At 39.7% G+C, this 24,791-nt stretch overlaps 1 protein-coding gene across 1 annotated transcript in view; it reads right to left on the bottom strand.

The window, feature by feature from the left end:
* Positions 1–24,791, bottom strand: part of MAP7D2 (MAP7 domain containing 2) — a gene marked incomplete at its 3' end in the record, with an annotated part of 83,728 nt that overhangs the window by 26,746 nt on the left and 32,191 nt on the right. Inside the window, exons 2-3 of the mRNA XM_082013884.1 lie at positions 9,040–9,117; positions 5,538–5,701 (exon numbers count right to left, since the gene is read on the bottom strand). Of these exons, the coding sequence (XP_081870010.1) occupies positions 5,538–5,701; positions 9,040–9,117 (242 nt within the window). The remainder of the gene's footprint in view (positions 1–5,537; positions 5,702–9,039; positions 9,118–24,791) is intronic.

The following is a 24,791-nucleotide window of genomic DNA, read 5'->3' as shown; positions in this document are numbered from 1 at the left end:
GGAAGCCAAAGTCACTCCCCTCTGATTTAATTTGCTGCAGTCTGTCTCTTACTACTTGATGATGCAATTTTCACATTTAAAACCTGTGTGTGCTGGCTTTGCATTTCAGCTTCACACTTTTTGCTTTTAACTTCCCACATCCCAACATTAATTTAATTCTATTTGTACTTACGCTTTCCAAACCTCACCTCCTATTTCATCACCAGTTCTTCTCTGCAGTCTGCTTTTTATTACTTTTTTCTATTACGTATCTTGCCCCGATATACCTTTCTACCCACACTCTTTACAAAGGAAAATCACCCTCCCATTTCTTTCTCATTAAAGCATACACTTATTCAGAATCTTTCTTTCCATATCTAATGAATATTGTTATACATTAATAAAAAAAGATAAGATGAAAGCAGTCAAGCTTCAATTATCTGGGTGATTTATGTTGGGGTTTTTTGTTGGGTTTTTTTTTTTTTTTAATGCTGCTTGGAGCAAGGACGAGCAATGTTCTCTAGTTTGCAAACCACAGAATACACTTATACCACCTACTATGAAAGTGCTGTTTTAAGAATAAAATGCCTGATGAAATAGATAAAAGAAATTAAATGATTTTTCATACATATTTGAAAGTCCATGCTACCTACAATCTGAGGTTGAAATCTTCAATTACATGATGTGGAGAAGGTCATTCATTTTCATTTGCAAAGAGCCTTTCATTAAAGCACTATAGAACATAATTATTAAATTTCATGAAACCCTGCAGATATAGCTTAAATAAAGAACAATATGAAGACCATTTTTAACAAAGAAAGGATACCTATTAAAAAAACATTTTAAGTTAGCACAAAACTAAAAAGCCAAAGAAAACAGTAAGACACATGGAATCATAGCATAAACAACTCATACACTAATAATTCAGTGTGTGATGAAAACTAAAGAAGACAAAGCATTCCTTCATCAGCACACAATACGCAAAATCCTTCTTGTCTATGTTATAGATGAAGTACCTTCTTAAGAACCTATGTGATCCTCATTTGGGAACTCTTAACAGCTATAGATTGAGGAAATAATCTCCATGCTAAATATATAGTGAGCTTTCACAAAAAACTATAATGTACAAGCTTTGTATGTAGGTTAAATTAAGAATGATAAATCCATAAGAAGAGAGCCATCTACTGCTAGTATCGAAAATATGCATGTTACTTTCCAATATCCATAGTTATTCATACAGGTTTTCCTCAGACTAAGCAACAGAACAAATGTTTGCACTGTCTGAATTTAAAAAAAGAAAACAAAACAAACCCAAAAACCAATAGTGAGAATACAAGTAATTTGACTGAAGTACTTTCCTTGTCTCCATGTAAAACACGACACAGATGTGAAAACAAGGAAAAAATTAATTTTACAATTATTATGACTTAATTTATGCAAACAAATTCTAAAACAATCTACCTTATACCTACAATACAAACATCTAAAAGAGCCCAAAAAACCTTTTCCTCTTCACTTTATATATTCATCAGCACTGTATGTAAGTAGCTCACAGCTTCCTGATTTTATCAGTTGGCTTCATCTTTTGAGTAGCTCTTCCACATAGCACCAAGAAAGCTCTGTTATTTTCCATTTAAAGAATGCATTAAAAAGCAATACAGTATTTTTAAATTTAACTACCCTCCTGAATAGAATTAATTTCTACTCTTAACCAATTACAATTACAGGTGTGGAGAAAGGGAAAATTTATTAAGGGTGTGTGCAAAGAACAACATAGGACAAATGCAGGCTCTGTGCTAAGGTACATGGGGAGCTGCAGCAGCAAGTAAGGGCAAGGTGGGGAGCAGAGGACAGCCGGTGTCGTAATGAGGACTAAACTTGTCTCATGTCCACCACACAGCGAATTGAGAGACTGCTTGCACAGCAATCTCAAAGTTTGCAGCAAAATTTTTGTATTACTCGTGCAACTGAACTCCACTCACTATATGAATTGCCAAAACATGTTTGGAAAGCATTTATTGTTTTCATATATTATGATTCAAAAAGTAATTAACTTTGAATTATAATATAGTAATTAATGCTAAAACATCTTGAGAGTTTTTCATTCTCTTGTGTTTAAGTGCATACTTTTCACAAATGTAACAAATAGTGCATGTGCACCAAAACAATCTCTCCAATGCTGCAGGATATTCTTGTCCATTTAGCAGCTGTTACATCAGCCTTTCAAGTCTGAGTGCTGGATTAGATTTGATGCTGTCTACCAGTAGCAGTTCATTTAGACGTTAGTATATTGGTAGGATCAGTACTAATTTTATCAATTTCCTTTTAAAAAAAATCTGATGGTTTTATATAAAGTGGATCTTTGACTAGATGGATGTTATCACCCTTATTTGCACTAGTATCCTTGATATGGCCCATACAAGTGATGCTCATATTGTCTTATGAAATACAAGAACAGAAGAACACAGCTTCTACAGAGACTTCTCAGTACCCTGTGTACAGCTAGATGTTTATTTGCAAGGTATTTACAAGTCACATGTAAGTTCAAGACAGGGAAAGTGACAATATTATTTTACCTGAACAAGGACTAGTATTGCTTTTATCCAGTCCCAAAGCCACTGGCTACTTACTGTTAAAAGCAACTCTTTAATAGCTTCTGTTGAACACCACCACACTTTCCTTAAGGGTCTTTTTACTAAAGGAAGTGGGCAGCTTTAAAAGTAATATGGAGGAAAGGGCAGTGCTACTAAAACCTCTACAGGTAAGAAAGGTGCAGTCAATGCACACAGGATGATTTTCAGACATGTTTATTTGGTTCCTGTCTGAGCAACTGGACACACTTTCACTGTGCTCTACAATGAGCTCCAACTGTCCCAGAGAATTCTGCCACACCACCTCTATGCCCATCAACACAGACTTTAAAATCACCATCTCCCTTCCCACTGTAGAAGGGAAAAAGTAAGTAAAATAAATCAAACTCCTCTTTGAGGAGTCCTTTTCATGCAAAACGGCCAAGCAGAGGATGCTCCAAGGTAGGAAGCCAACAAGTCCCCACAGTTTATTAAGAGCCATTCATCTCTCTCAAACTTCCACAGATTCAATAACAGCATTTTCTAGAGAGAGATTTATATAACCTGTTCTGATCAGAAATATGCACTGCCTTATGCTATGTTAAAAAGCAAGGAAAAAAAGACTTAAGGAAGATATGAAGGACAACCACTAAGGCAGAGAGCAAGGAAGAAAATCCCTCTACTTGGCACTTCAGACACCTGATGAGCAGGTAAAATGGGTGTTCCAGTCCCCACCCAGTGTAAACCAGTGCTAAAAGGAGAAACACTGAGAACATGCTGCAGTATATTGGCTCACTGGCCAGGGCACAACCCCTCCCACAGGTGTGGGAAATACTAGTTCAAAGTTCTTCTAGTAAAGAAGGCCTCAGATGTCCAGAATGACTCACAAGCAGTGAGTTACTTGTAATGCCCAGGGAGTTGTAACTTCATCATCATCCTTACTCACACCTCCACTGGTACTACGTGTACGGGGTTTGAGGTTTCTCATCAGAAAAGCTGGGGTGTTGGGATTTGGCAGATCCTTCAGTAGAATTCAAGTGGAATTTGAGAAATGAGGGAATGACAAGTAACTGTGAAGAGAAGCCAGGAGGTGGTGGTTGTCTCCTCTCCCCAATCTCCTTCTTCCCTCATCCTCCCGTTCCACAGATTATTCTCCTATGTACCCACCCCTCTTGCAGAGGCTCCTGGATTATTCCTCCCACCAGGTCTACTGCAGCCCCAAACAAACAAGCATCCTCTCCTGTCCTCCTGCCCCCATAGCCTTCCCTCAGGTTCCTCAACCTGGAGGAGGGGGAGGGAGGAAAGGAAAGAGAAAGGAGCCAGGCCTGGGCTGGTTTGGGAGCCTTGGCTAGTCAGTTTAAGCTTGAAGGACCAGCTCAGTGAGCAGAGGTAAGAGTAGTATTCATATCATGACCAAACACTTGGAGGCAGCAAGCCTTTCTCTCAATGCTAGAGAAGTCTCCCATCACATGTATGGGGTGTTGGGGAGCTGCAATAGCCTTGCTGATGCCTGGGAGAAACATCACGAAACATCTCTTCTTAAGTCCATCTCTGGACAAGTGCAGGAGGCCATTACAGGAGACTGGGTCCCCAACGAACAGACCTTTGGGTCTGACCTGGCACAGTCTCTCTTATGTCTGACAACCTTGCCCCAATTTCTCCAGTACAGGCAAACCATACAGGCAGGGAAAGCAGACAGTTGCTCACTCTTCCCACATGTCCTCTTCCTCTCCTTGCCCTGCTCTGGTGCAAATTTTGATGACAGAGTTTTGGATTTTTTGTACTTACCACTTCCCCTTACAACCCCCATAAAGGGGACCAATTTTGCTTAGGTACAAAAGGTTATTACAGTGAGAAATACCGGGGAAGAAGCACATCAGGTCAATGATGTTACAACAGAAGGAGAAAGATCTCCTACCCATTGTTTCTTCGTTTTGCTATTTTTCTTACCAAAATTTGAAACAAACAACATGACAAAGTATTTTAAAATTAATTATCAGCTATTATGCAGAAGCCACAATCAGTATGTTACAGTTGAAAGAGGAATGGCAGGATATAATCTTCTCTTCAGGTTGAAGTGAAAAATCAAACAATAAAAAAATTTCAATGGACAGCAGCATGTTATTCTGATCCCATGCAGCAGTGCTTTACCTCTTTTGCAAAGATACCTTGATCAAAAGAAGGAAGATCAGAAAAGGAAGGTTAATAACAACTGCAGGTTTCTAGAGCCTTTTTATCTAGGAACTAGGGAAATATCTTCTTTTGGCTTTTTTTTTTTCAAACCACTGCCCCCTTTTCCCAAAATCATTAATTCTTTATCAGTTGCAGTAGCAGTGCTAGTGTTTTCTACAGAATGTCATGCAGAGAGAGACACATACACTGCATTCAGAGATCTGCATCAGAAATTGGACTCACGAGAGCAAAAAAGAACCTTAAATGTTCTCAACAGGGAGAATAGGAGAGAGGAGGGGTATAAAGATGCTTCAAAAGATATGTGATAAATTCTGCTCTGTGCTAAAATTTTAAACCAGCCCAGAATCTCCACTGCTTTAAGAACTTCTGATTTTATGTTATTGAGGAAAAAAAAACATTTTCATAAACATTTGTTCAGTTTCACAGACAGTAAACAAAACAGCAAGAAAAATTTTGCCATTTTATGGAAACACTTATCTTTAAATGCTACCTTCTGGAAAGCTGGTGCTTTATCATCTGACAGTCAGAGTCCCGGATACGTGAGCCTAAGTAGATGACTATTCGGTGAGATCAGACAAAAATCAAGAGACAAAAAAGCTTTGGAAAATGTTTTTGATATACAAGCAGTAGTAGAGTATTTATAGATGTGGTGATGTGCGGTTGTAGTTCCCAAAGCAATGCCCACGTGTCTCTGGGCCAAAAAAAGCAATCAACCTCTAATGCATGTCAATATTCAGCTATGTGTAATGCTACCATACAGAGTTGCTCTGCTGTACATCTCCCAGTGGACCTTACCTCCTCCTCTTTAAGCTTTTGTCTCCGTTTTTCTTCAACAGCTGCTCTCTTCTGCTCTTCTCTCTGCCTCTGTTCCTCCAGTCTTCTCCATCGCTCCTCCATTTGCTTTTCATATTGAAGTTTTGCTCTTCTCTCCTTCTCCAGTATCTGCTGTTCCCTAGCAGCTTAGGCAGAGAAAAAGGTGCATTTTACTTCATGCAAATTTTCCTCCTGCTTTAAAATTATTTGATAACATGACACAATAGAGTAAAACAACAAATACAAGTACACAAGCTTTTAGTCCACTAAGATAAAAAATATAGTGTGCAGAAGTGCTGAAACGATTAGTGTATCTAAGTGATTTGCTCAATAAATAAATAAGGAAGCCCTTTGTACACAAGGTGACAGTTTGTGCCCCTTACCTATGTAAAAACAGTGTACAGAATAGTTAATAACTCTTTTTTGTATATGCTTCAAATCCCCCTGTAGCTTAAAGCCAGATTTTTTTTTTCAGACATAACAAAATGTTCCCAGTAGCTTTTAAAGTGAATTTTAAAGTGAATCAGTTACACGCATTGAAGCAAAAGCCCTTGGAATTTCTTTAAAACTGTGCTTCTCATTATGGGGCTGCCTTCAAAATACATACATGAAAACAACATACACTAAATTTTCTACAAAGCTTTGAAAATTCACCATTCTGTTCATAATGCGGTGCTACATCATTATCCATATTATTTTGCCTCTTTGTATGGAAAAAAAATTACTTCTGTTATTGAGGGTTTGCCCAGTGGTTTGTTCCAGCTGGAGTCAATCTTCTTCTTGAAATATTAGTTTCTTGTTACAGACATTCGGATTGCAACATTACATATAGGACTGTTGCTTCAGGTTTACATAGGATAACAAGTAGCAGAAGTTAAAGTGACAAATCATGAGGAAAAATCCACTTCTCATGCAAGTGTATTCCACAAAAAGGCAGGAGGAGTTCAGTAAGCATGCCTATATACACACAAGCCTGTGATGTCACATACCAACACATATACAGCCGATATCAAAGAAGGAATATTCCCACAGTTGCCAGGCTAAGAATTTGAAAGTTAGGGAAAGCCAGAATTAACACTGTTTATACAAGAGCTAGTCCTTCATTTTGCTCACCTATTCAGCCTCAGTCGGCTTTTTTCAGTTCCTGTTTCCTTGTACAGGAAATTTTCACCCTTCTAAATTCTCTCACAGTATCTTCCCATCAGATCTAGGCGCTTGCCCAGCCATCTCAATTCCCTCTTCTCAGATCAGCCTTTTTCCCTGCACGTCCTGCCTCCAGGCTCTTTAACTACAGCCATGACCTTCAGTCCTCCTTAGCTCCTCTCCACCCTCAAACCCTTGGCTTAAAGACAGAGGCCCTTCAACACCAGATCCTTTTTTCAACAGTTGCATTTCTTTCCCTTGAATATTGGATTCTCCTAAAATACTTCTTTCTCACGTCCAACCTGCTTTATCTTACTCTTGTTAGAAATGCAGTTGATTTTGTCTTCCCCTTTTGCCTTATGGGAATTCGCTGTTCCTCCCCCAGGACAGGGCAGTATGAGAGGGGTGTCAGTGCTGCAGCTGAGCCTGGACTTGTACTCATGAAAATTCATATCAGGCTTGTCAACAGATAAAGAGTTACCTCAGAAACAGTGGTAGACAAGTGACCAGTCGCTAATTGTTAATGACTACTGGCCACATCAGGTAGAGCAGGTGAAAACAGCATGTTAGAGTTGATAAAAAACAAAAATAAAGTGAGTTGTCCGAAGATTGTGCTAAGATTACTATCTGAGTAAGTAGGTGAAACCTGGGACTGATTCTGGACAGAGAAGAAAACCATTCACTCATACATACAATTCTTGTTCCTTCATTTAGGGATACTAAACCCCTGATTAATGAGTTTTGGATTTCATGGAAAGGTTATTCCATATTGCTGCAAAGTACCTGCTGGTTGCATAAATATCTGTCCTTCTGGGGAACTTGCAGCTTTTTTCTGGACCTGGCAACTTCTAAAAGAAATCTGCCACAGACAAACTGTGACCAAACCCCAGAGCTCCCCATTCTAGAAACGGTCTTAACCCTAAAAAAGTATGTTTCCAGAAGGCACGTATGATGTCTGGAGAGAAGAACTGCAGCCAACATCTTCCAAATCCCCTGAGCCAACAACTCCCAGATTCTCCAGCTTTCAGTTTCCCTCTCATCTCTTCCATTGCTTTTTAATCCAAGTCCTTTCCAATTTACTCATCACGTCACTTTCTCAGGAACCAGCAAAGAAGCGATAATTGAGAGGACAGAAGAGATAGTCTGGCCTGAGTATAACTTGAAGAGATGTAAGCCACAACTCAGGCTGGTGCATGCCCCATATAGACAGAACCCCTGGGGAGATTAGGTACTAAACACCAGCAGATTTTCACAGCAACTACCAAAAGGAATCTTGTTCACCAAGCCCACGGTACTAAAAAACATCAAGTCAGTGATCTCAAGCCTCAGGTTTTGTCAAGAAATCATCAACAGTTTGTTTGTTCATTGCAAGAAAACCAAGATTTTCCTATTATTTTTTTCACAGGTGTCCAAACTGTTTTAGTTGATATTTCCTCAAAATATATGCCTAGCTTAAATTTTACAACATCACAGAACACTGACAATTCCTTCTGATATATATTGTCAGGTAACCTTAAGGAACAGTGCTACTGGTCTCTCTTGTTATTACAATGAGGAAAAGTGAAGTTAACTCTTCAACATTTTTTAATATATGTATTTTTTTATATATATATATATAAGTCCAAGCCAATGCTACACAGTTAATTTAATTCGTATATATATTTATATGAAATTAGCTGTGTATACACACACCCTCCATACATACATTTTTAAAAATTTTTCACATATATAGATATAAACACATACATATTTTGCAATTTCTGCAACACCTCCCTGGAGGTATTAGTAGATCAAAAAAACCTGACTGTTTTAAAAACTCTGAAATCAATGTATATGTTTTTCAGGAAATTAATTATATAATTTTTCTCATTCTCTTGAAAGATTAACCACTTTAAAACTTATGGAAAAGTATCTGCTTTATGCCGTACTTAACAATTCCATGATATCTCCTAATATGGCTAAAACTTAACAGACTAAAATTGAGTCTGTTTCACCAAATCATCCTCCATATTATCCTGAGTATTATTCAAGGCTTATTTGGTATTTTTACAAGTCAGAATCCTAACAATCAATATCTTGCACATAAACCTATATTCAAAAGTACATAGATCAAAGAAGAAAGTCAACTTATAACTATAGAATATTAAATACTCAAATGGAAATCAAAGATGACAAAGATTTTTTTTTTATAATTTGATTTAAAAGTAGTAATATAAACATAAGGACTAGGAACAGACTGAACCACAACATTTAAAATTCAGAACAGAAAAAATGTCATGCTAGTAACTTAAGCCTATTAACACATATACATAAATAATACATAGACCTCCTGCCATCTTACCAAGGTATTTCTCCCTTTCTTCTCTTCTCTCCTTTGCCAGTCTTTGTCTTTCATCGGTTTTTAGAAATCCATCAATGGCTGAAGTCAGAAAGAGAGGGGGGCGGGGAAAAAAAAGATTATTAAAAAAGTGTTAGTAAAGCTAAAGAAGCATCCAAAAGAACTAAAAAAATCCACCAAAAATAAATCATATCTACTGCATTTAACAACTCCAACAACAAAAAAAATTTTGCACTTGTATGCGGGCAGGTTAACCAGCTGGGATTTGGATACATCTTGAGCACAGCCTCCTACCTACTGCTGAACTCCAAGCACAGTTCCTCAGTGTAAATGCCTGACTCCTCTTCTCAGAGCAAACAAGCATGCTGTTAGTGCTTGTTTTAAAACTTAAATCTTCCTTGGGAGAAACCATAAGGATACAATTAACATGTATTCATCTTTGTTAATAACCTCATTTTAAAGTTTTTGGCTAAAAAAAGAAAAAGGTAGTTCAGGAAAGCAGTACAAGTGGTATGCAGCTCTCTTACAGTCTAATGCTATGTGGAGTCCCAACCTTCATATTTATGGCTTAACACAGCCCTACAGCTTCCTTGTCCACAGGAAACCACTAGCACCAGCTCACTGCAACAACCAGCAATTAGCGCTGGATGAGGCTATGGAGGCAGCAGCCCTCCTGCCCTCTTTTCCAGGTAGGAAACACTTTGTTTCCTCCTCGAGTTGGTATCTAAAAGCAGGTTACTTGTTTGGGAGGAGGTTGCCTGAGGATGTTTTGTACCTGGATCCAGACACCTGGGTTCTTTGGACAGCATAAGCCACTGAAAAGCCCAATTTAAGAAGGCAGTCTGGCAGAGCATGACACACGGGGTGCCTCGGGGTCACCTGCCTGTGTGCCCTGGAAGAAGCAGCCAGGCGGACCTTAGATGGACCTTCTGCAATACCACGGGTAAGCTCACCAGCTAGTGACTTGATGGACCAGCCAGAGGATGGTATCCTTTTAAAACAGCAGACAGGGCCTCCAGTACCTTCCTTTCTCTCTTTGTTTTCAGGATCTCCTGGGGTCTTAGTAGGGCTGCAGTGCAAACAGGCACAGCACAGTTTACATCCTTTGCAATCATTATTTGGGCTCCCTACTGAGTTACTGAATTATAATTAAGTCCCCTTCCCTTTTGCTCTAAAAATTGCAGCTGTTAATTTTATCAGATAAATACTAGTGGAAAAATTACTTAGACTGTAACCCCAACTCCCCCTGAAAAGTCACACTTGCAGCCTCCTGTTTGAGGGCATCCCACCTGTGGGAGCAAAGAGTTTGCATAGCAAGTGCCTTTCTGCAAAATGCAGTTCTGCAGGAAGGTCGAAAACCAGCCTCAGTGGTCCCTTGTGACTGGTGAAAAACAGGTCTCAGCTGTCCCCCATTAGAGTAACAGCTTGCTTCTTCCCCAAGCAGAACCTTCAAACACCATCTCTAATCCTCTTCTGCGCACACAGACGGCGACAACCTGACGGCAGCCAGGCCTCTGGAAAATTGCGATTATAGCTCCCAGCTGGTTAATTACAACCAGAATTTGTGGGTCAAATGCATATCTATTTATTACTGAAGACTCATCCTACTTCCATACTAGTCCGCTTGTTTGTTCACTTGGCTGCCGTTTACTGTCAGATTTGACAAGCAGGGAGGAGAGAAGAGGCGGCAGCTCAGTAAAGCAACCATGGTGAAGGTTTGCAACTATTTTGAAGGGACCTCCAAGAAGCAGCTGAGAAGGGGAATCCTGTTGTCAGCATAGTTAAATTACAGCTCCAATGGAAAACTTTTCAGTGATCTGAAAGTCAAAACAGCATGAAACCTACAATTTAGGCTAGAAACAGGAAAGGAGGTGAAATCAAGACTGAATCAAGAGCCCGAAGAGGGAAGACTGAGCTTGGGAGCAAGTGGAGGCTGGAGAAAGAGGCAAGCAGAGGCAGGAGCCAAGGTCTTCTGCAGCAAGGGACATAAGTCAGATGGAGAGGAGGAACCTGCAGTATGGAAACCAGGATGGGGATAAGCTGGAGGCATGGGGAGAGGAACAGCAAGACAATCCATGTCCATGGATTATGTTCACAAAATCCTGCACTCTCATCACTCTCCCGCTTTCAGCAACTATCTGTGAAACCCACTGGCAAAAATACATCCCTTTACACTTGTCAATAAAATTACAGCAAACTTATCTCTACTTTGATTGCTTCATGAATGCAACCGGCAGCAGTGGATCTAAAAGCTCCGGCCTTGCTCACAACTGCCATAGCTATCTATAGGCGATGCACAATTTTTCAGCCTGGCCTCCTCAAGATTTTGGATGTGCCAACCTCACTCAGGTTAATATTAAAAGAAGATCAAGACCTTAATGCCAGATACATCCTCATTTCTTAAGTATCAGAATTGAAGCAGCCTGTACAATCCTTATTTTGCCTTCTTTTACACATACATTACGCATCTTTTCCTTTTAGGTCCTTTCACTTATTCAGTACGTAGGATGAACCTCCTGAAGAGGTGAAACAAGTTCAAGTGATTAGTGGTTCTTGCTTCATTTCCTTCTGAAACTGGAAAGTAGACAGAACTATAATCTGAAGTCTGTATTCGAGAACAGCACTCCAGACTTGGCTATGTCAGTGAAACAACAAATACACGGAATTGCTGCTCATTATATGTGCCACATACCAACGTGCAAGAAACCGTGTGGAGAAAAACAGTATGCAATCCAGTAAGTACAGGCATCAAATGCATGTGCATGCAGCAAGGGTAGCATTAAAATATCACAGGCATCCTCAATACTAGCATTTCTTGAGTACTTGACTTTGCAAATCAGCATACCTGCCAAAAATCAGAAATTTGCTTGCCTTCAGAAAGTAAATATAGCTTTGAAGGACAGAATAACTGTTCCCTGGGTAATAACTTGTACCTTGGGATGATTTTTTTGGGCCAAAATTAGTGTATTTACTACACATCTTCATATAACATACATTATATGTCACCTGTGACAAGAAATTTGATTAATGACAGGAATTCAAATTCTGTTTGGTCACGCTGATTGCAAACAGCAAGCTAGCAGAGGTAACTCCACCATGAAAATAATGTAACGCCATCTCTGTTTCATAACACGAGCTGTCAGCAGAGGGCAGAACAAGGTTTGAATGAAAAAGAAAACCCTACAGCTAAAAAGCTTTCACCGTGGTAAGTAACCTCAGGTTTATATTCTGTGTACTCAGCTTTATCCTGAGCCTTCCTCATGTTTACAGCTAAGCCTCTGGTCCCTCAGTTAGGAAGGTGTGTAGCAGCAAACGACATGTTTAAGAATCAGGACTTAAATGCAGGCTGGTTGTGCCTTCTGCCAACCAGAGTAATGAATACAAAGAGACACTGGCAGAAAACTGGCTAATAACCCTTTATTCCCAGACTTGCAGAGAATAAGGAAATTGCCCAAGTAACAACATCAAAGATTTTACTGTAAGGAAGCCTGCACACCCACACACGAATTGCTGCTACTTCTACTCGTCCCAATTCTCTCCCAAAAGCCCCTATTCCAAAGAGTCCCCACTCTCAAAGGCATACATCTAACCGCTGGGCTAATTCCTTGAGATTTTCCCTAATTTTTTTGACTGAAGAGGACCAGCTGCTCCTCTGGGACTTTGTTACAACACGCATTTCTAACAAAAAAGACCATAACTTAAACCTCCTTAAAATGTCAGCAGCAGTCCTGCAGCAGTAATATACCAGCTAATGCTGCAGGACTCTTTCAACGCTTTAATGTTTCTTGGAAAAAAATATTCACAGAAGTAAAAACTGACATGTTAATTGCTGCTTCAACCCTTTTTGATGGGAAGGTAAACCTATTCAGACTGATGAAACAGTGCCAGAACATGTCCACACTCTGCGCTGCTCCACATACCACTTGCATAAGCCTCTTTGAGATTGCTCAAGACAGAGAAGAAGGTTGTCCTGTCCCGATGAAACACAAGGCAAGCTCTGTCTTTTGAAATCCATATCCTGTTTCTGGTTGAGAAAACAAATACTGGAGCAGGACAATCAGGTTTCTGGAAGCTGAGAGGATATTTCACAAGGACCAACTGGCTGCTTGGACACTCTTCTCCTGAGATTTGCACCTGAGTAACTGCCAGTGGGTAGGGCCTCCATTAATTTTTTTTTTTTCTTCCCTACTTTGTTGTTGAACCCACATACACTTCTGTCCTCTATAAATCCCACAGTATTTAGTTTCACAATGTGTTTATATATAGCAGATATCGAAGCCCTTGATAGCAGGCATCCCAAGACAGAAGGAAAGTCCAGCTCTACATATAACAGTGTTCAACACACCTAGACCTTTGGCCGTCCTACATGACCACATTCAACACATTTAGACCTTCATCCATTCTACATGACACCCTCCAACATTTTCAGACACACTATGTGTCATCTACAGTGACACTGGTGTGCTGGTGAAATTCCAGGTTTGGATGCCAATGGGTGGCCTGGCCAGGGATGTGGCGAGGTGGTCTATGTAGCAGCCCAGCCCAAGATGTCACTGCGCTTACACCCACTGTTTTGCTGGCATGTTTCAAATAACATAATCTCAATCTATAAAATCAAGGTTTTGGCTCCTAAAAACCTTCTTTCTCTCCCCTGAGACTGTTCTTTGAGACAATAAAGAACAGGCTTTTGCACCTGCCACTGCTTCCTTCTGGGTACTACTGAATGAAGAAATGTTACGTTCAAGTTTTCAGTTATTGACTATACTCTGAGGGGAAAAAAGGTATAAAACTGCATGTGACTGTACCTGGATGACACTTTCTATTGGCAAAAGGTACTTTTTCTAAATTTTAATTATGGTGTATCACTGAGAGGCTTTCAGGTAGAGTCAACATTCAAACAACTCACAGGCTTTGCAGGTATGTTCAGTAAGATTTAGTAGATTGTCCTCTTTTTTGTTAATTGTCTATTTAGAAGTTTTCTTTAATTAAAAAAGCTGGCTTTTGTATTGCCTTCAAAAACCTAAATACAAAGAATCAGATTTTTTCCAGTTTCAGTTCCTGAATTTTATTTTTATGTTTGCCAGGCTGGATTTCAGATATAACCAGAAAAGAAAAAAGGGACATTTTCCATTACACCTAAAATACCAGGATGGCTATCTGTTGTATTATAAAGATGTTAAGTAGATTAAGTCATTAAAGGCAGACTCAGTTGCCAAACACAGTGACATTTCAGACACCCCAGGCTAATTGTCTGAGAGGTGGCCTGGCAGATAGGACAGAGAAGCTGTCAGGGACCTGCATGCTCTGGTTAAACAGCTAGGGGACAACGTGACACTAGGTGCCTGCTTTATGTTCATGATCCCCACCCAGCATTTCCAAATTACTCATGTTAATCAAGAACTTCAGCTGTACACCATACTTACAAAAAAATTACAGTAGCAAAATACATCCTACTGGTATATTTATTTAAAGTGAAATCACTCCAAAATGCTGGCCAAATAACTTTAAAATGATACATAAAGTATATATAGGTCATTTGGTGATCACGTGTAATAACAAAAATATCTTAATTACTGCATGGGGAGGCAAAACTTGCAAAAATATAAAAAAAGGCAGATCTTTTCAGTTCTGCATGAGCCCAGAGACACCTGATCAGCTCCATGCAATTGTGTGCTTTATGTATAAACAATGTGTGCAGACCTAACAGTGCCCCATGAAGACCCCAGTATCAGGCAGACACAGCAGATGCATCTCAAGATCACTTGGAGAACTGGTAAGATACATTACCAGAACGTTTTTACTATGAAAACTCTAGATTAATAATTTAGTTTACTGAACAGGTCCCTGCTAGACAGCCCACCACACAGTAAACACATACAAAGCAGCAGCACTATGTCAATGCATCTTCTACACTGTCATTTTATTCATGTGCTTCTGTCATCTTCCAGGCAGAAAGGGCTGAAGGCTTAACCAGATCTTGCCAGTGTCATTCTCCCAGATTTAACATACATGAACATTTATAGCTGTACTTTTTCAAACTACACCAGACCCCAGACCCATTTGGAATCTGCAGGTAGGATCTTCCCCCCTTCTAGACTGTCCCTTCAGCTTCTTACTGCATGTAACTATAAAAATTGCACAAATAGGGAGGTGAATGGTGGAGATTCAGCCATAACTTTACCATGGCTGCTGGTTTTTTTTTTTTAGCTTCAGTTTCTTTAGAATAAATCCTACATGATTTATGTTTATGGAGACAGAAAGTTAAATGCGTAATTTCTGAGTTCAGCAGTTTAAAAACTCTGTACTCCCATCTTTGTCAATACAGATCCCAGTTATCTTTTCAGCCTCACTACAATTGAAAAATTTTGTCTTCAAAAGGGAATTCTGTACGTATGTGAATGCATGAACAGAACTTTTATTCAAGTAGATATAAAAGTTTTAATCTTAATCTTGTGTTCTGTAATCTTTTACTATTCATGAATAGTAATTTTAATAGCAGATGCTGACATACTTGAACACATAAATTCCATTTCATAACTATTTTGTATTTATTGTATGACTGCAGCTAACTTGAAAACACCTTCAGTAACTTCACATGTAGCTTAAATGAAAAACTATTCTCAAGTGCTTTTAGAAGTAGTGTCATTTCTCTGAACAGTTCATCTTTGTAGCATACATGCAAACACACACGTGCCGAGTTCACTATTAAATGGTGGATGCGTATGTCAGATTTTATATGCTGCAGAACAAAGCCTGTGCAAAGACACTTACAGATGGCAAACAGGGATAAAGGACAGACCTGCCCCTCCATCCTACTCCAAGGGAGTATATTATAACACTCTCCAAGACTCTTGAATCACAAGGAAGAGGGAGAAAGGAGATAAGACAAGAGGGTTTCCTTTTTTTATTATACATCTTTCACCCAGCAATTAGTTATCAATGAGATTACTCCTCTGCTAGGAGACAAGCGGGCATCTAATGTTAATAGCCTCGTATAAAATTCTAATACAAAATAAAATGTTCACACATGTAAACATTATGTCCAGAGCCTTAGTTAACAGTTCTTGAGCGCACTAATGCTAGCTTAAAAGTAGCTACTGCTCTAGTAGCCACCGATCAAGGTAAGCACAGCTCTACTACTGGCAGGTAGGGACCCAACCACATATTCATGCCACTCTTGCAAGTCTCATTAATTTTATCTTTTGCAGAATACCAGCAGAACCAGAATTTAGCATCAAGATATTTCTACAAAAAGTCAAGAGTTGGCTAGAAATTCAGAACTTAGATGAAAGGAGAAGAAAAGTAGCAAAAAAAAAAAAAAAAAAAAAGAGGCCTGAAGATTCGAATTTATTTGTAATTGTTGTTACCAAGATATCTAGACATTTTCCTAATGTCTAGATTCGAGTTTCACATCTGCAGTACAATCAAAGTTTAGGGACAATTTCCAGAGCTCTTTTATTAAAAAAAGGGCATTGCACAACATCAGAGTGACAACTCTGAATGATTTTTAAGACTTATCCTTTAAAATATTCTAAGCAGGGCTTTTTGGGGGCCTGGGTTTTTTTTCTGTGGGGTTGAGAGGGTTTGGGGAGGGTTGGGGTTTGGGGGTTTTGTTTTGGTTTTCCCCACAACTTGCTTTAAAGCAGTGATTTTCCTAGTAAACATGGAAATTCTCAGTGTAAGAGATGGATAATCAAATCTCAAGGTGTACTTATTAAGATGTAGGGAAACTATGTTTTCTAAAATTGATCCAGTCACAACTTTAATTATATTATCAGAAAAAGCCCTCAATAATATTAACCAAAAATAAACATAGCCCTTTCTCCCTTCAGATACCTAACTATAACTATATAACTATACCTAACTAGATTTATAATGAGGAGCAGAGCAAGAGAAGAGCATAATCCAGAAGGAATTAATGCATTCATGACACTATTTTGATAATGGATTCATTCTATACACACACACTGTGTCCAAGGAAAGCCACCCTTTTCAAACCTGCTCCCTGAGCAAGTAAATAATCTTAAAATTCTGTGCCGCGGGGATGACTGGGACACAGGAATCAAATCAACAACTTTCTGGAAGGAAAGACTATGCATTCTGGAATGGTTTAAAAAAAAAAAAAAAAAGGAACAAATATGGATTGAGTCCACAAATACTGCTCCTAACTCGCAGTTAACACCTTGAAACTAAATACAATTAGGGTTCACCAAAGAATAATTGCTGTCACTAGCTGGAAATTACATACTAAAACAACAAGCAAACCCCCAAAGCTATAAACATTGCAATTGAAACAATTTTTTTTCCACTACAGGAACTTTTTCTTCTTTCGTTCACTCACTGCCTATCTCCCATATTAGCGGTTGTCCCAACATGTACTTAGGATTTATGCATTTACTAACTTGCACAGACTAGTTTCACTGACTTCAGCAGAACTAGTTTGTTAAAACAGAAAGGATGGAAATACCTTGTTAGGATCAGGAAGCCCTACCCAAGTTTGAAAAGAGGTCCTATCACTCATGTACCACCATAATAAATGGAAAACGCACTTGCTGGAAGGAGAGTATCCATAAATACTGAAAACACTGCTTGCCTAGTTCACTTCACCTTACGACCCTTGCAAGAAAGCGCCTCGCCGAAGACAGGAAGCCTCGAGTCATAGTCACTTTGCCCGAATTACCTAAGGGAAATGGTTTAGGATCATATACATTTGTTTCTCCACCTCAATGAATTCAATCTGAGCAACCTCATTTTAGGAACATACACATCAAGATGAAAGAAATTCAATTTCTTTTCAACTTTTGTCATGAAAGTGAGCTAGAAACAAAAGCTTTGCTTCTATAGTGTAGTCTAGCACGCTTCAATTCCTCATTAAAAGCAATACACATTTATACCTATCAACATCTGCTCATGTTATATATTTGTTATTAGATAACCAGAGCTCAGCGGAAGCTAGCATTTCACTGAGAGATTCAGGTATTTTTGGCATCAGCAAATGAGACGGAAACTCTAAGGATCCATTTCTCCCACTTCCAGCTAGCCTGTAATCCACAAACGCTCATTAAAACTCGCTTCCCATTCAAGTTAACTGGCTTTGCTGGCGCATGGCACTGAACAGTGATCTTAACGCTTTGGTGGTTTTACAATTTTCACTGCTGCGTTGCACTTCCAAACGGTAGCTGGAGTGCATGAAGACATCAAAAGTGAAGGGAGGGCACAGAACTGCCTTTCCAGATCCAGGTAGCAGGAGCTTTTGTGGACGTCTTTACAGTCACCGCAGTCCTGCACAGCCCCCACGTGGGCAAGGAGACGACCTGCAGCTGAGGTGCACCATTCCGTGGACTGTGAATTTTTTTCGCTGAAAACGATAAACTCTTACTCAAACCCTCGCAGCAACTTCCGAGGCTGTAATCTAAAACCAAGGGGTGCAGGAGCCGACATTTGCAAAGACGGTTGTCTAGAGAAAACAGCCAGCTTACTCGACGTGAGCACTCCGGGCAGAGCTCCTCTCTGCCTGCAGGGCTGGTGGGCCATGGGCCTCCGCAGGAAAGCAACTGCTTGCAGATCGGCCAACTGGTAGAAATAAAAAGAAGTCCTATAATCAAACTCTTAATTAACCTCTGTGTCAAAGTACCCGTAGAAAAGCGTGACATGGCAAAACTACAGCTTGCTTCTAAACCAATTTCAGCCAGTGAGCGTTCTTCTAGAGTCTTGAGTAAAAATGACGACACAGATCTGTCAGTATATTCTCATTAACTGTCATTAAAAAAAATTAAGGATAATCACTGAAGAAATGATAAAACAAGGTTACTCTCTACAAAGAAAGGGCTCACACTGGGGAGACAGAGGCTTGGTGAATGAGCATTTCAGAGATGGCAATTAGCCCAGTGGACAGCCACTGCACATGTATGTACAGGGATGGCTCTGCAGAGTCCTTTTACTAACTTTTTTTTCCATTTCAGGTCTAATTTAAGAGGAACTGCAATAGAGATAGTTGCACTTTAGGATTTGCTCCAAGTTGTAGAAAAGGTATAGTTAGAGAATCGAGAAAACATATTTGGCTTCTAACAATGTTTATAGAGATGCAAAGTGTTGCCAGCATTCCCTTTATTTCCAGAAAATGCCTACTTTTTTCCCTAGACAGTACAATTAACTTTTTAATATTACCTCCATTTCTCACTATACCCTGTCCTCCATCATTAAGTAAGTGATGACTGAAGATCTGGAGAAAGCTTTAGGGCGTTTCTCTTTTGTTTTTTGTGGTGAGCAAAGTGAATATACAGCATTCAACAAAAGAAGAATCCATTTGCAATTTTCTGTTTATCTATCTTTCTATTAAAAAAATCAAGCGTTGATGACAACTAACATGGTGTCCACCCATCAATGGCTAACCTGAATAACCTCCACTTTGCTCTGCCCCTACCTGGTGCATCACTGAAACAGTGTATATTCCACATAGAAGCAGCTACCAGATGTAGAAAGCACCTTTTCCTTGTGATTTGGAAAAGGCTTCAAAGAAGCAGCAAAGCTGATTAATCCAGAGTGGACATGATCAAGTGAACTTCATCCTCTGTGGACTTGACTATGATTACGAGCAAGAGGTAAAATATTGCTTTTACCGTGCTTCACACTAATAATATTTCCCACAGATTTAATTAAGGGAGAGGAAGAACATTCATCAATTATCAAGACCAAAACAATTTATTTAAGGAACATGCACAGTAAATCCTCATAGGAAGGAAGCTTTTACAATTAGATGTCTGTCTTTAACCTTTTTTTCTTGCATTTTAGTAGGGGTACTACAGTGATGTACTTCATATTAATAGTGTTATGTGTAGACTTAGAGTTTTAACTGTTTCTGGTCAGTTTATTGAAGTGTATTCCAATATAGCTCCTGCTTTTGGATGCCCCATTCTTGGCCCTTAGATATAAATTCTTAATAAAACATATAATTTATTGGTGGGATCTAAATATTTGCCCATTTAAATTCGGAGCATGAACATTAAAATTTCCCTCCGGCACTTACGCAGTTATTTGATCTCATCTGAGAAGCTAAACCCTCTAGGTCTTCCATCAAGAGCCTAACATGTCCTTGTTGCAACTTCTGCCTAGTTTTCTACCCGTCCTTTAGCTGTGAGCTTCCGACTCTCAAGGAATATGAAGCATGAAGCTTTCAGTGCATGCGGTTCCACCGGCAAGACACTGCTGAGACTTGGCCAAGCACTGGCAATCACATTGCCCCAGACAGAGAACTAAACCACTATATTCACATACATACTTTGTATGTAATGAATGCATCTTTGTATGATCATTTATAATGATTTTTCTTGATCCAACTATTTAATATTAAGCCACTGTGCATAGAAAATCTTAATTGCCTCTGTTAAAAACCAAACAAATCCTCCCAAAGGACAAGGCTCCAAAAGCAAGAACCTCATTCAACTCTTACCCTTGAACTATGTTAAAGGGTCTGACTGACTTACAGCTTCTAGATGTCTAGGAAACATCCCAAAGTGGAGATTGTCTTAACACTGACACAGGCAACCTCATTTATGCGTGGGGCTGGTGCAGCCTGTTCAAGTGCACGACTGTGAGGGGATAGTCACAGCTCTAACACCGAGATACGTTGGGTCTTGCCCACCTTGCCTAAACCCTGCTCTGTTCTGATGGAAAGACAATGTTTGCATTTTCTGGAAACAGACAGAAGGTGTTAGATCTATTAAGTTAGCACTTGGAAGAGTATTTTTCAAGGGCAAGGGACAGTATGCAGATGGACTGATACACAAATAAGGCTGATCATTTCTGCATCCCTTGAAAGAGTTATGTTCTTAAGTAGTATTTAGGTGGATTTTCAGTACTTAAAGCAGTGTTAAAAAGATTAAGTTTGCCTTTTTACCACTGCAAAAGATAAATCTTTGTTTAATCTGTAATTTCTCAGAGGATTATTCACTGAGTTCTGCTATAAGTTGTCTTATTTGTTTATGCAAATTCAGAACACAAATCACATTATATGTGGAGCTCTTAATCTGCAGAATAAATAAAATATTTTACCAAGCCCAACACTTTTCTACACCAGAGATGAGTGGATTGTGCATCCACTGATTTTTCAAGTCCAAAAAGAGGAAGGTTCTTTTTTTTTTTCAGGGTAAAAATTTGGAGCTTTTACGAAGATTTACAAAAATCTGTAAAGCTAAAGGATAAAATGGAAGTGAAAGCTACCTGTACAAAGTGACTAAGCTGTATTCAAAGTGTTTAATGATATGCAAAGATGAACACATACACTTAATCCAGGATTGACAGCACACTTATGCCAACAGAAAAAAGCCAATTAAAACATCACGGGTCACTAAGCGTTGCAGTAAGTATTGCTTAGCACAGAGATCAGGTCCTGAAAATACTCAGTATATTCCATCAAAGTTTATCTAAACTTTGGCAGTGACATGTAGCAAAGCTACACTGGATAAAGGGAGACTCCAGTTTGCACAGGTATCTCCCACCCTCTTTTGTGACCTTCACAGCCCAAAGAGAAGAGAGTTGAAGAGATGCATTTAAGCCAGTAACGTGCAATTTTCACTGCCACGACAAGACCGCCTCTGCCCTAGCTCAGGGGAAGCCCTATGCAGGAGCGGGTGCGGCAGGCACTGCGGGCGCTGGGGAGGACTACGGGGACTCAGCTGGCATTTCCTTTGGCACAATCATTTTACAGTCTTGAGACACACACAAGCACTTGCACGTATACTCGCACTCTGCAGGCATGGTGCTTTCTTCTGACTGTTACCTGAAATCTTTTCAGACACCAAAGACACTGGCCCAAAACATTATTTTTTAAGAAAATATAAACACTTAAAGAATGACATTTCTTGGGAGTATTTCTGTTGATCTTTCAACCATCTGGAGAAGATTGACTTGATTCAGAACAAAGTCCAACACTGGCACGTAAGTGCTACAGTTACTGATTCAACATCAGTGTCCGGACACTAAGCCTCATTTCCTACAGGGCTGTGCCTAGACACCGAATTCTCTTGTGTCTATCAAGATGCAGGTTTCTATTAAAGTGTTCTTGGAGGTCAGGGCATTCATAATGAACTCCTTCCTGAGAGAAGCAAATTTTATGGCATGTAACATGGGGTGTGCTTTTACTGCATTCTGTGGCATCACCTGTTTTTTTTACCAACTTTGCAGGAATACAGCACCCTTTAGACTGTAACTTCTGTCAAAATTTGGGCAAAGTTGACTGATGGCTTCAACAGCTAATTATTAGTGAGAAGAAAGAAGGATGGACAGACAGATAGGTGCTCTATGCTTCATTTCTTTTTGAAGAAATACAGATGACGGAATTCTTGAAATTGTAGCAAGACACTTAAAACCCATTAAAATTCATTTGCATGCCTTAAGAAATACAGCATATTCAGTGTATGGTGACCGTACATCATTAAGGGTTTTCCATCTTCAAGGGCCTAGCTACTCACAACAGGATGGCCTTGGAGAAAAAAGAAAACTCACAACAACTTAAGAAAATCTAATCAAAAGTTATGGAAGTTGCTAAAAACAACAAATACAGAAATCTGCATGCTATTTTTTTTTAATAGCCTAATAGTTCAGAGAAAAATTGATACTTCTGGTGAGGCCGCAGCTTGAATACTGTGTTCAGTTTTGGGCCCCTCACTACAAGAAGGACGTTGAGGTGCTGGAGCGTGTCCAGAGAAGGGCAACGAAGCTGGTGAGGGGGCTGGAGCACAAGTCTGATGAGGAACAGCTGAGGGAACTGGGGTTGTTCAGTCTGGAGAAGAGGAGGCTGAGGGGAGACCTTATCGCTCTCTACAACTACCTGAAAGGGGGTTGTGGCCACGAGGGTGTTGGCCTCTTCTCCCAAGTAACTAGTGATAAAACAAGAGGAAATGGCCTCAAGTTGCACCAGGGGAGGTTTAGATTGGATATTAGGAAAAATTTCTTCACTGAGAGGGTGGTCAGGCATTGGAACAGGCTGCCCAGGGAGGTGGTGAGGTTGCCATCTCTGGAAGCATTCAAAAAACGTGTGGATGTGGCACTTCAAGACATGGTTTAGGGGACATGATGGCGCTGGATTAATGGTTGGACTCGATGATCTTGAAGGTCCTTTCCAACCTAGTTATTCTGTGAGATTCTGATTTTCTTCTGCACGTTATTTTCTGAATAACTCTGTATTGGGTTTGCGTGGCAAGGTTTTGGTAGCCAGGGGGCTGCAGTGGTGGCTTCTGTGAGAAGCTGCTAGAAGCTTCCCCTGCGTCTGCTAGAGCCAATGCCAGCCGGCTCCAAGATGAACCCACTACTGGCCAAGGCCAAGTCCATCAGCAATGGTGGGAGCGACTCTGGGGTAACAGAATTAAGAAGGGGGGGAGGGGGGGGAATGGCAACAGCAATTGCAGCCGGAGAGATGAGTGAGAATATGTGAGAGCAACAACCCTGCAGACACCAAGGTCAGTGCAGAAGAAGAAGGGGCAGGAGGTGCTCCAGGTGCCGGGGCAGAGATTCCCCTGCAGGCCCTGGGGAAGACCCTGGTGAGGCCGGCTGTCCCCCTGTGGAAGATGCCACACTGAATACACCAAATCTAATCATGCAGCCACACTTTTTTTTTTTTTTTGCCATACAGATTTATTTAATGCTATGACATAGTCTAGTAACACATCGTGTAGATGCGTACATTGGGACAAAAAGAAAGCTCTTCAATAGAGACAAATGCATGGTGAACGTGAGAAATTGAAGGTCGCGTGCTTGGCAGGCAATACTTTGTTCTAATTGATTTTGAAAAGACTTGAATGATGTTTTCACAATGAAATGATCTACTTGTAATACCATGTAATTATACATTTTGGAAGATGAAAGCCAGTTAGCTTAATTTCTTCTAATGTGTGTTTACACTTTGTAAGTCTACAATTAGCCTGTACATGGGTTAGGTAGTATTTTCTATATTTCTTGTTCATTGTTCCTCCCTCTCCCCCTTTTCTGATGTGTCACAATTGTGGTTTTAATAAACAGTTTATTGGCAGGAAATTTCACCTGACTGATCCTGCAAATAAAAAAAATGCAGCTTTATTTGGCACCAGACTCTAAGTGTTTACAGTCAAAAGCTTGTAACTTTGCATCCACTTTGCAGCAAAAAAGATAGTGAAATAATCCTGTTTTAATTCTTATAACAACTTGTGTGTCCTTCTCCATCATCTTTCTCCACCCCAATGTCAACACTAAAACCCACACTATGTTGTTTCCTACTTGGGTTATTTTTCCTCTTCATGACACGAAACCAGTAAGACGGAAAGATCTAGTTTTACATAGTACTTCAGTCATTATGACATTTGTACCAATACAACTTGCTGTACAGTCATTCCGTAGCTGAGTATCTATCTACAATTCATTGTCTTTGTCCCTAACCCCTCACTGGGGTCGCTACTGAGACAACCAGAATGTCCTCCTCGCACAGGCTGCCAGAACTTACATTACAGCTACGGAGTAGAGACAGACACAAAGCTTTCCTCAATCCAAGAACATCTTCAATTATTTAAAATAATTCCTATTCTGTAAGTTTTTATTTCAAAAAATATCTTCTCAGCTATACTGCAGGCATAAACTAACAAAATTGCATAACACAATTGTAGAAATATAAAATTATCAATGCATTAATTTTTTTCTTCTAGCAATCTACCAATTTAATAAAACTAAATTCAAGTTTGACTGTCCTTTCATCACATTTCTTTTGGTTTGCAATATAGTTACTTACG

This window comes from Phaethon aethereus, assembly GCF_964289735.1.
Source record: "Phaethon aethereus genome assembly, chromosome: 1".
In the NCBI taxonomy this organism is placed as follows: Eukaryota; Metazoa; Chordata; class Aves; order Phaethontiformes; family Phaethontidae; genus Phaethon; species Phaethon aethereus.
Note: the sequence above shows the minus strand (reverse complement) of the source record. Positions and strands in the feature narration are given on the sequence as shown.